We start from the raw sequence: 18,365 nt of genomic DNA, 5'->3' as shown, positions 1-18,365 counted from the left end.
CACACTTTCCTATACTGAAATCTACTTGGCACTTCTCAGCATCTTCCTAACCGAACAGGATCTCTTTACAGTTCATTTTAATCTACTTCACTATCAACAAGACCCCCACATTTAGTATAATCAGCAAAATTGCAATGAACATTCATGAATCGTTTGCATAAAAATGAATAACAGACATGCAAACACTGACCACTGGGGAATTCCACTAAACCTGGGTCCATAGATCATCTTGTCAAAGACCTTATCAAGACAACATCTACTGTCGTACTTTCATTTATCCCCTTAGTAAATTCTTAAAAGAATGCCAAGAAATATATCAGAGATGGGCTGCCAGGCACAAAATAATGCTGTCTCTTCCTGATCAGGTCTTGATTATCCAAGTGATGGCAGAACTTGCCCCTTAGAGTTTCCTCATTAACTTTGCTAAAGTCAGGCTCACTAGCCTGTACTTGCTACACTTGTTGAACAATTGAAAAACATTAGCCATGCTCAAGCCTTCTGGATCTTTGCCAGTAGCTAAATACAAAGCAAATATCTTTACAAGGGCTTCCACCATTTCTTCCCTAGCCTCCTATGAGATTTAGATGCACGTGGTCAGACTGTGGTGATGACCCACCTTATTGCCCTGAAGGCTGCAGAGCTACAAGACCTCACTACTTATTATCTGCATTTCTTCAGCGTGCATGACATTCTCCTTAGTAAACACTAAGGAGAAATAGATGTTAAAAATCTCAGCCTTCTCCTGCAGTTCCACATGTAGGCAAGCCTGATGTTCTTTCAGAGGACATGGTCTCTCTCCAGTTACTCTTTTAATATAACTTAGGAGTCCCTTGTAATTATCTTTAAACCTGCCTGACAAATCCATCTCCTACACTTCACTTTGCCCTCCTAATTTCGCTCTTAAGTCTGGTCTTAAAATTTTGATATATGTCAAGGGAATCATTTGCATTCAGCTGTCCAAACATGATGTATAGTTCCATTTCTCCTCATCAGAGCTTCAATATTTCTCATCAGAGTTCCCTGAACTTTACACGCTCAGTGGTATTTTATTAGGCACTTCCTGTACCTATTAAAGTACCACTAAGTACATGTTCATCGTCTTCGGCTGCTGTAGCACATAAACTTCAAAGTTTGACTTGTTGTGCATTCAGAGGTGCACAGCACTGTTGTAGTGTGTGGTTATTTGAGCTACTGTTGCCTTCAAGTCTGCTTGAACCAGACCAACCATTCTCTTCTGACCTCTTTCATTAACAAGACATTCTCGTTCACAAAACTGTCACTCACTAGAAGCTTTTTGCTTTTCGCACCATTGTCTGTAAACTCTTGAGATTGTTGTGCATGAAAAACTCAGGCAATCAGCAGTTTCTGAGATACTCAAACCACCCCATCTGGCACCAACAATCATTCTACGGTCAAAGTAACTTAGATCACATTTCACCTCAGACAGTTGAGGAAGTTTGGTATGGGCCCCCAAATCCTAAAAACTTTCTACAGGGGCACAATTGAGACCATCCTGACTGGCTGCATCACTGTCTGGTATGGGAACTGTAGAGAGTGGTGCGGATAGCCTAGCACATCTGTAGTTGTGAACTTCCCATGATTCAGGCCATTTACAAAGACAGGTGTGTAAAAAGGACCCACAGGATCATTGGGGACCTGAGTCACCCCAACCACAATCTATTCCAGCTGCTACCATCCAGGAAACAGCAATGCAGCATAAAAGCCAGGACCAATAGGCTCTGGGACAGCTTCTTCCACCGGGCCAGTGTACTCTATGTTACATTGACTGTTCTATTTATTATGTTATTATAAATTACTATGATTGCACATTGCACATTTAGATGGAGACATAACGTAAAGATATATACTCCTCATGTATGTGAAGGATGTAAGAAATAAAGTCAATTCAATTCTTCTATATTCTGATATTTGGTCTGAACAACAATTGAACCATTTGACCGTGTCAGCATGCTTTTATGCATTGAGTTCTTGGCTCATTAGATATTTGTATTAATGAGTAAATGTACAGATGAACCTAATAAGTAGCCACTAAGTGTATGTCTACCCTACAAATGCTGCTACTGGGCTCTTGATATAACCCCTTTAAATGTTCCTCACTTGCCAAAGGATCCTTTGCCTCTAAATGCAGCCAGCCAAACAAGCCAGTTGGACAAGACCATAAGATACAGGAGCAGAATTAGGCTTCTTGGCCCATTGAGTGTTCTCCACTGTTCCATGATGACTGATTTACGATCCCTCTCAACCCCATTCTCCTGCCTCCTCTCCCCGTAGCCTTTGATGACCTTACTAATTAAGAATCTATCAACCTCTTCCTTAAATATACCCAATTACATGTCCTCCATTGCTGTCTGTGGCGATAAATTCCACAGATTCACCACCTTCTGGCTAAAAAATTTCTCTTTACCTCTATTCTAAAGGAACATCTTTCTATCCGGAGGCTGTACCCTCTGGTTCTAGACTCTGCTACTATAGACACATTCTCTCCACATCAACTCTTTCTTGATCTTTCAATATTTAATAGGTTTCAATGAGATCTCATCACAATTTTCTAAACTCCAGTGAGTACAGGCCCTGAGCCATCAAATACTCCTGATAGGTTAACCCCTTCATTCCCAGAATCATTCTTGTGCAGCTCCTCCAGGCCCGCTCGAATGCCAGCATATCCGTTTTTAGATAAGAGGCCCAAAACTGGTCACAATAATCTAAGTGCCATTTGACCAATATCTTAAAAGCCTCAGCACTACATCATTGGATTTATATTCTAATCCTCTCGAAATGAATACTAACATTGCATTTGCCATCTTACCACTCACTCAGTCTGTTTGCACCTCTGCTTTCTGAATTTGTTCCCCTTTTCAAAAAGAGCTTACACTTTTATTCCTTCACACAAAATGCATGACCATACACTTCCCTACGCTATATTCCATCGGCCTCTTTTCTAATTCTCTTAATTCATCTAATTCCTTCTGTAGACTTCCTGCTTTGTCAACATTAACTGCCCCTCCAACTATCTTCATATTGTCACACACACTTGGCCACAAGTTTTGTAATCCAAATCATTGAAATATAACCCAAAAAGAAACCGTCCCAATACCAAACCCTGCTGAACACCAATAGTCATTCGGCAGCCAACCAGAAAAGGCTCCCTTTATTCCCACACTTTGCCTTGTGCCAGTCAACCAATCTTATATCCATGCTGCCTAATGCCCTCAATGTTGGGCCCTGTTCAGGTTCAGGACTTCAACATGTGGAATTGTTCTAACTTTTGTCGTAACTATTTGAAAATGATAGAATTGTGGTTACTGGACCCAAAGATCTCTGAACTACTCTTAACAAATTTCACAATATATGTCAGTGATATCAAACCTGATTCTGATACTTAATTACTTGGTGTGCCTCGTTCTCAAAAAGGGAAAACAGTATTGTTTCTTCCCAAGTAGGCTCCTTTATACATTGTGTGAGGAAAATTTCCTGGCAAATTCCACCCCATCCAGGTGTTTTGGATTCTGGGTGGCCCAGTCAATACAGAGAAAATTACAATCTCCTAATAGCACTCCTACTATTCTCACAACTACATGCAATTCCTCAACACATCTGTTCCTCAAGCTCTCACTGACTATTGTGGGGTTTATAATATAGCCTCTATCAATGTGAACTTTCCCTTCTTATCTCTAAGTTCTGCCCAGTAGCTTCATTGGGTGATCCCTCAAGAATATCCTCTCTAAGCATTGCTGTAATGCCCTCCCTTTTCAAAAGGTTAACATTCCATCCCAACTCTTAAAGATCCACTGTCACATCTTAAGCATTGTATCCCAAAACATTTAGCTGCCATTTCTGTCCTTCCTCAGACAGAGTTCTATTATGGCCACAACATACTAACCCCCCTCCCCCCGGAGGCAATTAAGTACATCATCCTTACCTGTTAAGGTACATGCTTTGATACAGATGCAATTTAAAACCGTGGTCTTATCTGCCTTTTTACTGTAAACTCTGATTGCTAGATTTATTCTAGATATTGCTAGATATATATGTATCCCTGTGGCAACATATAGATTAAAACATCACAAACTCATGGTCAACATAGTATCTTAGTTTTGAATGAGGGTGCCAGAGAGAATTTTATCTTTTTTTTCCCATTTTGGGATTCATATTTTTTCTTTGTCTTGCCAGTTAGTTGGTTCAGTTGATATGAAGCACTAAGAGCATTTACTCATGATGCTGCGATGATTTTGTGTGTAGAACAGGCTTGATGGACCATCAAGCATTTGTGAAACAAATCATTTTTTAATAAAAAGCAGCAGGAAAGGGAAACTATTTTCAATGTATGCAATTGAAATTTGAAAATTCCCATATTTTCTGTATCAGGATTCCATGGGCGGCTAATGAAATTCAGTCTCCAATGTATTTTAAGGAAAAAGTGTTGAGCTGTATGGAAACCATCTTTAGCTAAAGTGTGGCTATTTACTCTGGCAGATAGCAAATTCAATGTGTCTCTTTGAATGTGCATGTATTTCTAATGCTGCTGAGCTAAAGAAGTCAACTTGAATGTATTCATAGCATTTGTTTGATGTGGTATTTTAAAGTTGTTTTTGATATGGATCCTCATCTGAAAATACTACTCTTTAAGGCATTCTGGTAATTTAATTGAGAGATTATTTTGCTCTTTGAGAAAAGGTTGTTGCCTTAGTCATAGAGATGGAGACATCCGAGCCAGAAAGTGGCCTTTCAGCCCACTGTATCTATGCTGACCCCAAGCATCCATTTTACAGTAATCCTACACTAATCCATTTTGCTCTCACATTCCCATCAACTTCCCCACACTCAGAATCAGCTTCAATATCACTGCCATATATTATGAGATTTGTTGTTTTGCGGCAACAGTACATTGGAATACATAATAACAGAAAAAAAACAAACCATAATTTACAATAAGTACTGGTGTGTGTGTGTGTGTGTGTGTGTGTGTGTGTGTGTGTGTGTGTGTGTGTGTGTGTGTGTGTGTGTGTGTGTGTGTGTGTGTGTGTGTGTGTGTGTGTGTGTGTGTGTGTGTGTGTGTGTTAATTAATTAAACAAGTAGTGCTAAAAGAGAAGAAAAATACTGAGGTAATGTTCATGGATTCATTGTTCATTCAGAAATCTGATGGCAGAGGGGAAGAAGCTGTTCCTGAAATGTTAGTGTGTGATTTCAGGCTCCTGAAACTCCTCCTTGATGGTAGCAATCAGAAGAGGACTTGTCTTGGGTGATAGGAGTCCTTAATGATGGATACCACCTTTTTGAAGGTATCCTAGATGCAGCCCGGGGGGATAGGGTTTGGTGGAATCAATGCCCTTGATGGAGCTGGCAACCTCCAGAGATTGAAAATCTTACTGCTGCAGTTAGAGATCGACTTTCCAAAATGTGGGCATGGAATGGCACGGTAGGCATTCTTGATGGTGCTATAACAGTGATCAAGTGTATTGGCTCCTCTGGTTATATAGGTGATAATGTCAGTGGTTGCTGTTTCCAAACTTCTTCAAGATAGCTTGGTTGAAATCCCCTGCAATGATAGGGAAGTTGTCAGGGTATATTGTTTCATGCTTGCTGATTACAGGAGCTGATTGCTCCTCCAGTGCCTACTTGACATTTGTCTGAGGTGGAATGTACCAGCACGATGCTATAAACTCCTTAGGCAGATAAAAGGGATAACATTTGACTGCTGGATGTACCAGGTTAATTGAGCATGATTGAGACTGAACTGCCATGTCTGTGCACCATGATGCATGTCTGTGCACCAGGCAGCAGCTATAGGAAGAAGTACAGCCGACATTTCGGGCCGAGACCCTTTGTCAGGACTAACTGAAAGAAGAGATAGTAAGAGATTTGAAAGTGGGAGGGGGAGGGGGAGATCCAAAATGAGAGGAGAAGGCAGGAGGGAGAGGGATGAAGCTAAGAGCTGGAAAGTTGATTGGCAAAAGGGATGCAGAACTGGAGAAGAAAGAGTGTCATGTGACAGGAGGCCTAGGGAGAAAGAAAGGGGGAGTGGAGCACCACAGGGAGATGGAGAGCAGGCAAGGAGTGATTGTGAGAGGGACAGAGAGAGAGAGAGAGAGAGAGAGAGAGAGAGGGGGGGGGGAGGAGGAACAATAAATAAATAAATAAATAAATAAAGGGTGGGGTAAGAAGGGGAGGAGGGGCATTAATGGAAGTTAGAGAAATCACCGTTCAAGCCATTAGGTTGGATGCTACCCAGAAAGAATATAAGGTGTTGTTCCTCCAACCTGAGTGTGGTGGCCTCCTCTACTGTCAAGATGAAGCTACACTCAGGTTGGAGGAAAAACACCTTATATTCCGTCTGGGTAGCCTCCAACCTGATGGTATGAACATTGATTTCTCTAACTTCTGTTAATGCCCCTCCTCCCCTTCTTACTTCACCCCTTATCTATTTATTTATTATTTCTTCTCTTTTTTTCCCTCTCTGTTTTTTCTCTCTCTGTCCCTCTCACAGTCACTCTTTGCCTGTTCTCCATCTCCCTCTGGTGCTCCCCTCCCCCTTTCTTTCTTCCTAGGCCTTCCATCCTATGATCATTTCCCTTTTCCAGCTGTGTATCCCTTTTGCCAATCACCTTTCCAGCTCTTAGCTTCACCCTCCCCCTCCTGCCTTCTCCTATCATTTCGGATTTCCCCCTCCCTTTCTCACTTTCAAATCTCTTACTATCTCTTCTTTCAGTTTGTCGCAACGAAGGGTCTCGGCCCGAAACGTAGACTGTACTTCTTCCCATAGATGCTGCCTGGCCTGCTGCGTTCCACCAGCATTTTGTGTATGCTATAAGAAGACTCCTCTTCATTTTAGTGGAGATAGTATTTACATTCATAGTGAGTTGGGTTTCCCAACCGTCAATAAACTGGGCAGCTGAAAGTACGAAAAGAATACCAGAATTCACAAAGGTTAAGTGCTTACATGGCAGTTCTTTGTAAGCCAGAATAGCATAGAATGCTTTCACCAGATTTAATATGCTCTACAACATTCATACCGACAAATCTGTTTCACATCACTGTATTCCAAAATTTCACAACTGAACTTGTGATGGATCCTTTTCTTGCAATATAAAAGTAGACATTAAAAAAATCATAGTCTCCAATCCTGCTTCCATCACTACCTTCTTCTGGTCTAATCATCCTGTTACATTATTTCATTTTGAGATACACAGGCATTTGAGGTTCATTACCACAATTCAGTCTTCCCCTGCAAGGTTTATCTTTAGACATCCTCCAATATTTTTCAACTTTGCACCACTTCAATCATAATGACCTTCTCTATTGAGTTCAATGAAGCCTTTTCCCAAATATAGTCTAAAAATACATAATGGCTTCACTTGAACTAGCTTTGTGTCAGGCTTTAACACTGAACAATTTATTAAGTATCAGATGTAAATAATTCAGGTGAACATTTTATATTTTTGTCTGTTATAGAATATACAAGCTTACTTACCTGATGCCAGCAGGTCATTCACTAGTACCAGAAACTTTTCATCAGCAACTTGAGCATCTGTCATTAAGAAAACAGTGCCAATATTCTTGACTCCAGCTTTTAAGCACAGGTTAGCAAGGTCAACCTGGAAAGGAAGAAGACAGTCTAATGCAGTAATTACAATTTACTTTACTGACCTATCTTAAAGAAAAATCTGAAGAGTCTCTGTGTGTGTGTACACACCCCCCCCCCCAGCTTCCCACTTACTTGGGGTCACTTACCACCTTCAGCTTGTAATCCTTTCCCTCCCCCCACTTTCTTTTTCTGGCCTTTGCCCCCTTCCTTTCCAGTCCTGATGAATGGCCTCAGTCCAAAATGACGACTGTTTACTCCCTTTCATAGATGCTGCCTAACTTGCTGAGTTCCTCCAGGATTTTGTACCCGTTGCTCAAGATTTCCAGCATCTGCAGAATCTTGTGTTTATGTATACTTCCGTGAGTTGTCTCCTTACAACTTCTGGAAGTATACTCTTATAGCAATTAATCTTATTTACTGGGAAGGTGAGAGTCAAAATATACACCATAAGATATAGGAGCAGAAGTAGGCCATTTGACCCATCAAGTTAGATCCACCATTTAATCATGGGCTGATCTAATTCTTCCAGTCATCCCCACTCCCCTGCTTTCACCCCCATACTCTTTGATGCCCTGGCTAATCAAGAACCTATCTATCTCTGCCTTAAATGCACCCAATGACTTGGCCTCCACAGCCGCTCGTGGCAACAAATTCCACAGATTTACCACCTTCCGACTAAAGTAATTTCTCTGCATCTCAGTTCCGAAAGGACTTGCTCCAATCGTGAAGTTGTGCCCTCTTGTCCATGGGAAATACTTTGCCATATCTAACTTTGCAATACACGCCCAACTAGTAATGATATTCAATGATCCAAAAATATATTATTAGTGTTTGATATCTAAAGATTATTGCGAAGTTAGAATTCCCATTATGTTCTTCAAATGGTGCCTCAAGATCTTTTAAATTCACCTGTATAATAATATTCAGAGCCTTGTTATATCACCTAATCAGAAATTCAGTAAAATTACCGAAGTAGAACCTGCTCAGTAATGCACTGAAATATCTTCTCTATGGTTGTTGAGAGGTTACAGTGAAGAAAACATATTGACATACTACTTCATAGATGAAGTAAAATGTAGGGTAGATAATAGAGGCTAACATGAAGTAGAGTGATAACACAAATTAGCAACAAGGAGTAGGTTTACAAAAAAATAATGAAGTACAGCGTTTCTGGCAGACTTGCTGAAAATTTTATGCTGGGAATTTGATACTTGCAACAGCTGCAATATTTTGTTCTTGTGCACAAAAGATAACACCTACCATCATGGATTACATACTATATACAGTACATTAGTGAGAAATGGGTACTGACAATAACAAATTGAGGGATTCATCTGTCATTGAAAATGACCAGAATAAATTTTCAAATCTAAATAATGACACTTGTTTGAAAATGCGTTAATAACTGCTTCGATATACACCCACACTCAAGTCATTTGGCAACATACATAGAGAAAATTTTGACAGTATTAAGATGAATCAGGGCAAGATCTGATGCCATTCAGTATTCCAGTTCAGTTTAACAATATTTCTCACTATGCAAATGACTGACATATATGACCATAATACACCATCCATTGTAACAATTACAATATATCATAATGTAATGGTATAATTCTATTTAATTTACTATCTTTTACTTTAACTCTCCAGTAAGATCACTGTCAGAAATGGGATTCATATTCATCAGCGACTGAGAGTAATCACAATTCCATTATGATCCAGAGTAACTGAGATCTGTTAAATATGGTAGGTATGTAAGTGCAGAAATAAATGAGGTTAGCTTTACAAAGCTAAGCCCATGTTAACAATGGATTTCTAAGTGTTTGTTTCTCATTGTTCTTTCTTGCGATTCTTTCTACAATGCACCCACATTGCTTCGGAATATTTGGGAAATGGATTTTCTCACAAGTGCCTTAAACAGTAGTCCCTTTCATATCTAATTAATGCAACATATTTAATATATACTACTTTGCTAGAGATATACATGACAAAACACCTCAAGTCTTCTTTATGGACTAACCCACAAGCTCCTTACAGGCAGCAGCAAGAACTGAACCTTTGTCACTGGCACTGCAATAGCATTACACTAACCACCATGCTACCGGAAATCAAAAAATGGTCAATTTAACATCTACCTGAGCATATCCTTATCAACTTCTAAAAGCAACAGTGTAAAATCTGAATTAAATCATCAAATATTAAGAGAATTAATTTGCAGTAACAGAACAGTTCAAGTAATTTATTTATGTTGGGTGCAGTCTTGATGAAGGGACTCGGCCCGAAACGTCTACTGTTTACTCTTTTTTTCATAGATGCTGCCTGGACTGCTGAGTTCCTCCAGCATTTTGTATGCGTTGTCATTGAATTAGTATATTATTACCACATGGGCTGAGGCACAGTACAGTTGTGCATGTGACATCCATACAGATTTCACTTCGCGCATTGAGGTACTTGAAGGGAAAGGCAATAACAATCTGCAGGATATGGTGTTACAGTTACAGAGAAAATGCTATGTGGGCGGACAATAAGATGCAAGATGACGATGAGGGAAATTGTGGGGTCAAAGGTCCACCTTATCGTACAAGGGGTCAGCTCAATAATAGTGGGATAGAAGCTGCCTTACAGGCTTTTGTTCCTTCTGCGTGATGAAAGGGTGGAGAGGATGGAATGTCCAGGGTTGGAAAGATTTTTGCTTACAGCGGATGCTTTTCTGAGGCAGTAAGAATAGCAGACAGAGATTTAGACAGAGAATGCCGACTATAATAAAGACTGAGTTATCAGGGGTCTTCTTACATTCTCAAACAGGGGAAGAATAAAGGATTAATACAGGGGTCCTATTAAATTGTAGTTCTTCTCCCACCCAGCTACCTCCCATTGTCTCTTCCTTCACATTGTTTTACTGACAACCAAAAGGCTATGAATGAATAGATTTTATAACTCTTTCATACTGCATTCTAGTAATTCTTATTAAGAATAGGTGCTTCAGATAGGTCCAAGGATTGAGACAAGATCAAAAAGAGCACCAAAGCTTCTTTGCTTTGTTTTTAAAAACACTGTACTCTTTATTTAAAATAATCGGCTGTCTGCATCCAAGAGTACTTGATAAAAGTGGTGGTGGCAAAGCCTCATTCCTTATCTTTCCTCCTTCAAGGCCACCACCTTTGAAGAAACTTTTAATCTTGCATAATATTACTTCAAGTAACCTGGTAGAAGATATTGTTTGATCTTATTCTTGTGCAAAATCACAGAACATTTTGCTTTATCAACACTGCTGCAAAATGTATTGCTGAAGCTGAAGACTGGTAGGTTGAACTTGGGGGGATAAAGTTGGAGGAGAAGGCAGAAAGTGCCTCTATGGAAGTTTGAGACATGGGAGATATTATGGAAGGAATCAGATATGAGCGAATGTCTTAGTGAATTAAAGCAATGATGACTGCCTTTAAGTTCACTTTTGAATAAGAGATAAACTAGTTGATTCATCAAAATTGTCAATTTGTTTTTCTGTTTTCTTGGATTAAGAGTGAAGTACTTGTACTTGTGAAGTACAACATGACCTAAGTTAGCTCGACTAACACACAACTTTCGGAAATTTTCGTTCCCTCCCCTCTGATCGGGCAGATGATACAAAAGCTTGGAAGCACATAACAGGCTCGAGTGCAGCTTCCATCTCATTGTTATTAGACCCTTGAGAGGGCCTCTCATATGCTAAAAGTCGAATTCTTGAATCAACATTCCTTCTTTTGCATTTTGTATACCTGTGTAACACTCTATTGTGTGTTCTCTTTTTATTTAAATTATCTCAATGTATTAATGTATCAATTGGTACATTTAGATGGCAGGCAAACAAAAGCCTTTCACTGTATCTCAGTGCAGCGACAATAAAAAATCTAATTCCAATTGTAGATCAGTTCTTCTTGGTGTTTAAGGCTTGAACTTCAAGTTTATAACTCCTTGTTAAAATTTTGGGGAAAAAAAAGGGGTTTTCTGCTGCAAAGAGATGATCAAAGTAGTTCAGCAACCACTTCAGTTAATTGGGTTGCACTTGTTCCTTTTAAAAGCAACAATGACACCTGGATATAAGTGAATGCTCCAACTTACTTCATTCTGGAAATGAAATGCCATAAAAAATGAAAGAATGAAACTCTGCAACTTCATTAATGCCCGTTGTACATCAGATTGACATGCAGTACAGGGCTGGAATTAGTCACAAACCTGAAAAATGACAGCAGGTTATTGATGATTCAGAAATTGCAGTAATTACATGCCACTGAGTGAATATGAAATTTTCAGAGCCATTTAACCTCACTGTTTCAATATCTACATGTATAGTTAACAAGAGCTCATTGGAAATGGGAGAGCTATATATCAGCATTGAAACATAAGTTTACAAAGCTAAAATGTGCACTCTTCCCATCAATCATACCACTGACAGTCCTCTTGCTTTGTATTCATCCCATACTTTGCTACCCATATCCTAATGCAAACCCACCATCCTGAGGTAATTTGCTATTATATGAGGGGAGGTTAAGGAGAGTGGGCTCAGATCACACAAATGAGAGGTGATCTCAGTGAAACATACACAATTAGCACTAAACGCAAGAGAAAGAATGTTTTCCCGAGCTGGAGAACCAATTCTTTCAGTCCCCAAATACAGTTCAACCCTTCAGGACTTTTTTTTCACCCAGAGGATAAGGATTCCTTTGAATTCTCTCCCTGGCATGCTGTGGATGCTCAGTGGCCGAGTTTATTCAAGACAGAGATCGATGGATTATGGATATTAAGGGAATTGAGTGAGATGCTGTTTGTTCAGGAAAGCAGCATTGAAGGCAAAAAGACAATACTAATATAATTAAATGACTGTGAAATCACAAGGAACTGAGTAGTTCACTCCTGCTCCTATTTCTCAAATCGACTCCTTAGAATTACCCTGCACACTGTGAATGTGTTACAGTTAGTGAATAAGTATTGCTATTGCAAATCGCAAATCGTACCTGCATTGAGATGCATTTCAAAAACACACAATAAATTAACTGGGAATAAACCAACTGGTGGTCTTTTTCACATTTCCTGGAAAACTATCTACATCACCTCTTCATCGGTATAAACTGTATATGCAAAGTCATTTCAATTGAGTTTTGAATCATTTTGAGTATATTTCAAGGCAAGTTCAATACAAAAGTTCAAGTTATAGCTAACAGGGAACACTATTTTAAACTTGCAATTTAAACATAAACAGCAGGTAGGAAGTGTGGAGAAAATTAACTTCAGCAAACTATACTGTGACTATTTTGAGTCAGTGGACTGGACAATATTCAGGGATTCATCTTCAAATCTGAATGAATACTCACCAGCTGTCAGCTACTTCATCAAAACCTATGTGCATGAGTGTGTGCCTTCAAGAACATACCAGACATACCATAAGACCATAGAAGCAGAATTAGTCCATTGGCCCTTCGAGTCTGCTCTGCCATTTCATCATGGCTGATTCAATTTTCCTTTCAGCCCCAATCTCCTGCCTTCTCCCGTATCCTTTTATGCCCTGATCAATCTCTGCCTTAAATATATATAAAGACTTGGCTTCCACAGCTGCCTATGGTAAAGAATTCCACAGATTCACCACTCTCTGGCTAAAGAAATTCCTTCTCATTTCCACTCTAAAAGGACACCCCTCTATTGTGAGGCTGTGATCTCTGGTTTTAGACTCTCCCACCACAGGAACCATTCTCTCCACATCCCTTTCACCGTTTGATAGGTTTCAATGTGGTCACTCCACATTCTTCTGAATTCTAGTGAATACAGGCCCAGAGCCATCAGATGTTCTTCATATGACAAGCTATTCAATCCTGGAATCATTTTCGTGAACCTCTTTTGAACCCTCTCCAGTTTCAGCTCATCCTTTCTAAGGGCCCAAACCTTCTCACAATACGCCAAGTGATACCTCACCAGTGCTTAATAAAATTTCAGCATTACATCCTTGAAATCCATTACATACCCAAACCAAAAGCCATGGATGAACCAGAAGATTCATATTCTACTGAGGGATGGATCTGTGGCTTTCAAAACCAGTGATCCAGAACTATACAAGAAGTTCAGGTACAGCCTATGGAAAGCAATTTTAAGGGAGAACAAATAATTCCAGTTGAGGTTAAACGAAATCAAATATAATTCTGGGGTGCCTCGAGGCAACTCGTGTGGCAGCAGAACTCTCAATGGATATGATTAAATATTCTCATTTCAGCCTGATTCAGCTAAAAAGCACAACTGCTTCCAAGGTCAGTACAGTCAACAAAGATGTCTCAATGTGTTTAAATGAACTATCACTGCTTAAACCCGATGGAAACAATGCCGATTGTGGATGAATTCCTCCTCAGATTCCACACAGGAAACCTGGCTGCAGGTCGGGGATACAAGTGCATTGAAAGAAACAGGGTTTTAAAACTCTCAGTACCGACTACCTTGCTGGCAAATGTGCAGTCTCTGGTGAATAAAATCCTTTATTTATTATTATCATGTTATTTATTTATTATGTATTGCATTGAACTGCTGCTGCTAAGTTAACAAATTTCACAACACATGCTGGTGGTAAGAAAACTGATTCTGATTCTAGATGCTCTGGCAGGGTTTGCAGGCCATTACTTCCTACAAAGCAAAAGCTAGCATCATGAAGGGCTGTGATGCTTCACTCCCAAATGAACTCCATGACCTTTATGCATGCTTTGAAATAGAGAATAAAAGTACAGTCGGCCCATCTTATCTGCGGGTTCCGCATGCACGGATTCAACCAACCGCGGATCAGGAAAACCCGGAAGTTCTCTCTCCAGCCACTCATTGTTTGAGCTTGTACAGACTATTTGTTTCTTGTCATTAAACAATACAGTATAACAACTATCTGCATAGCATTTACATTGTATTAGGTACTATAAGTAATCTAGAGATGATTTAAAAGTACAGGCAGTCCCCGGGTTATGAACGAGTTCCGTTCCTGAGTCCGTCTTTAAGTCGGATTTGAAGTCGGAACAGGTATATATGGTATTATTTAGCGTCAGTTAGTCAAACGTTTGTATTAGTTTATAGTATACATTTTACCTTTCTATGCATATAAAACACTTAAGAAATGTATGTATTTCAATAATTAAACCACTGCGTTGTTTAGTAATAATTGTAGCTTTCATCGGGGCAGGGCCTTTCACATGCTCCATTAAAATTGTTCCAATCGTTGACCGACTGTAGCCTAATGATTTTCCAATGACCTATGGTGTTTCACCTCTTTCCAATCACTTTATTACTTCCACTTTATTTTCAGTCGTGATGGTGATTACTTTCGTAAACAGTAAAACTGCAGATTCAGAGCTATGCCGCCAGGTCCTAATGTCCACCGCTCGGAGACAGGTTAAATAAGGTTCGGGGTTCCACTGGGTCCTAAAGACTACGACACTGAGACAGGTTAAATAAAGGACATGAGCATCTGCGTTTTTTGGTATCCGCGGGGAGTCCCAGAACCAATCCCCCGCGGATAAGGAGGGCCAACTGTATATTTATGCAAATCCCTGCAGCAGCTGGTGACCGTGTGATCTCTGTCACGGATGCTGGCATCAGAACATCTTTCGAAAGGGTAAACCCTCACAAGACATCAGGTACCTGGTAAGACTCCGAAAACGTGTCGCTAGATCCTGAAAATCTGTGCCAACCAACTGTTTGGATGTTCAGGGATATCTTCAATCTCTCGCTGCTGTAGTTGGAAGTCCCACCTGCTTCAAAAGGCTGGCAATCATACCAGTGCTAAAGAAGAGTAGGGTGAGTTGCCTCAATAACGTTTGCCCAGCGGCAGTCACATCAACTGTGATGAAGTACTTTGATAGGATGGTCATGGCTAGAATCAGCTGCTGCCTACACAAGGATTAGGATCCACTTCAATAGGTCTACAGCAGAAACAATCTCACTGGCCAAGGATCACCAGGACAATTGTAATATGTTTGTACATCAGGCTGCTGTTTATTGACTACAATCGGCCTTCCTTATCTGCGGGGGATTGGTTCCAAGACTCCCCGTGGATACCAAAAAACGTGGATGCTCAAGTTCCTTATTTAAACTGTCTGTGTGGTAGTCTTTAGGACCCAGCAGGACCCCAGACTTTATTTAACATGGCTCAGTGCGGTGGACATTAGGACCCGGCAGTGTAGCTCTGAATCCGCAGTGTTTCTGTTCACGAAAATAATCACAATCACGATTGAAAATAAGGTGGAAATAATAAAGCAATCGGAAAGAGGTCAAACGCCATTGGTCATTGGAAAAGTGTTAGGCTACAGTCGGTCAACGATCCGAACAATTTGAATGGAGCATGTGAAAGGCCCTGCCCCGATGAAAGCTACAATTATTACTAAACAACGCAGTGGTTTAATTATTGAAATACAGGCAGTCCCCGGGTTACGTTTGAGTTCCATTCCTGAGTCCGTCTTTAAGTCGGGTCTGTAGTAAAGTCGGAACAATTACATCCTGTATTATTTAGCATCAGTTAGTCAAACGTTTGTCTTCATATATAGTATATATTTTATCTTCCTATGCATATAAAACACTTAAGAAACTTATGTATTCCAATAATTAAACCACTACGTTGCTTAGTAATAATTGTAGCTTTCATTGGGGCAGGGCCTTTCACATGCTCCATTATTCTCACTTTATCCTTTAAAATTGTTCTGATCGTTGACTGACTGTAGCCTAATGCTTTTCCAATGACCGATGGCGTTTCACCTCTTTCCAAAAGCTTTATACTTCCACTTTATTTTCAATCATGATCGTTTCCCGTCAATGGAACAGAAACACTGCGGGCGGCGGGTCCCAATCTCTGCCAGCTCCTGAGGTCCGCTGGGCCCTAAGGACCACCGCACTGAGACAGGCTAAATGGGACAAGTGGGGGCTGTGCTGGGTTTGGGTACTTGATCATCCACAATATTCCGCGCAGGAATTTAAACTGGAGGTGACTGTTTTTTTTTACGAGGTCGAGTTGTGAGCTCAACATCAACCTGGCATGGATGGTACGGGAGTCACTGGATCAATATCAACCCGGCACGGGAGCGGTCTGTCACTGGATCGAACTCTGAAACTTCCATTCTCGAGCCCGGCGCTGATTTCACTGCGCCACCAGCCAACTGAAACGGAGGGGGGGGGCGGGATCAGGGTGAATCTTACTAAGAAAAATTTAAGCCAAATACAAAGTTAAACACTCAACACAATGTCAATGGCAACGACTTAAAATGGCGGACAGCGTTCTCCTTCCTCGGTTCGTAAGTACGAGTTGTCCATAAGTCGGACATTCGTAACTCGGGGTCTACCTGTACGCATATTTCTTTAGTGTTTTATATGCATAGAAAGGTAAAATATGTACTATATACTAAGAAAAACGTTTGACTAACTGACACTAAATAATACTGGATGTACCTGTTCCAACTGCAAATCAGACTTAAAGACAGACTCAGGAATGGAACTCATTCATAACCTGGGGACTGCCTGTACTTTTAAGTCATTTCTAGATTACCTATAACACCTAATACAATGTAAATGCTATGTAAATAGTTGTTATACTATATTGTTTAGGGAATAATGACAAGAAAAACAACGAGTGCTGGAGAGAGAACTTCCAGGTTTTCTCGCTCCGCGGTTGGTTGAATTTGCGCATGCAGAATCTGCGGATAAGGAGGGCCGACTGTATAACTCAGCATTCAACCCAATCTTACCCTCATTTCTAATTAACAAGCTCCAAAACCTGGGCCTCTGTAACTCTCTCTGCAACGGGATCCTTGACTTCCTCACTGTGAAATCACAGTCCACGCAGATTAGAAATAACATCTCCACTTCAACACTGGCGTATTTCAAGGATGCGTGTTTAACCCACTGCTCTACTCTCTGTGCACCCATGACTGTGTGGCTAGGCACAGCTCAAATGCCATCAATAAATCTGCCGATGACACACCCATTTTTGGCAGAAATTCGGATGGTGACAATGAGTAGTAGAGGAGCAAGTCAGATCATCTGGTTGGGTGGTGTTGCACTCAGCATCAGTAAGACCAAAGAACTGATTGTAAACTTCAGGACAGGTAAGTCAAGAGAGCGCACACCTGTGCTCATTGAGGGATCAGTCGTGGATGAGCTGTTTCAACATCTCTGAGGATCTATCCTGGGCCTAACATATTGATGTAATTACAAAGAAGGCACGACAGCAGCTATATTTCATTAGAAGTCTAAGGAGAAGTGGTATATCACCAAAGACACTCACAAGTTTCTACGGATGTACTGTAGAGTACATGCTAACTGGTCACATCGCCATCTGTTATGGAGAGGACACTGCACAGGATTGGAAAAAGCTGCAGAGAGATACAAATTCAGCCAGCCTCACCAGCATCCAGGATACCTTCTAAAGCCCATACCTCAAAAAGGGAACACTCGTCATTAAGGACCCCATCACACAGGACAAGCCTTCTTCTCATTGCTGCCATCAAAGAGGTGGTACAGGAGCATCAAGATACACACTCAACATTTCAGGAACAGCAACTTACCCTCCACATCGGAGTTCAGAATAGACAATGATCCCATGAACACTACACTTCACTATTTTCCCTCTCTTTTTGCACTACTTATTTAATTAAAATTTTATATACTTCTTATTGTAATTTATAGTTTTTATTATTATGTATAGCTCCACACTGCTGCTGCAAAACAACATATTTCACAATGTATGCCAGTGATATTAAATTTGATTCTGAC

The 18,365-nt window shown here is 40.4% G+C and overlaps 1 protein-coding gene across 1 annotated transcript in view; it reads right to left on the bottom strand.

Moving 5' to 3' along the window:
- The window catches only part of dnah9 (dynein, axonemal, heavy chain 9), a 550,870-nt gene that overhangs the window by 275,153 nt on the left and 257,352 nt on the right, over nucleotides 1-18,365 (bottom strand). The window contains exon 45 of the mRNA XM_073025877.1: nucleotides 7,491-7,614. Coding sequence (XP_072881978.1) covers nucleotides 7,491-7,614 — 124 coding nt within the window. The remainder of the gene's footprint in view (nucleotides 1-7,490; nucleotides 7,615-18,365) is intronic.

Source organism: Hemitrygon akajei, chromosome 22, assembly GCF_048418815.1.
Source record: "Hemitrygon akajei chromosome 22, sHemAka1.3, whole genome shotgun sequence".
Taxonomy (NCBI): domain Eukaryota; kingdom Metazoa; phylum Chordata; class Chondrichthyes; order Myliobatiformes; family Dasyatidae; genus Hemitrygon; species Hemitrygon akajei.
Note: the sequence above shows the minus strand (reverse complement) of the source record. Positions and strands in the feature narration are given on the sequence as shown.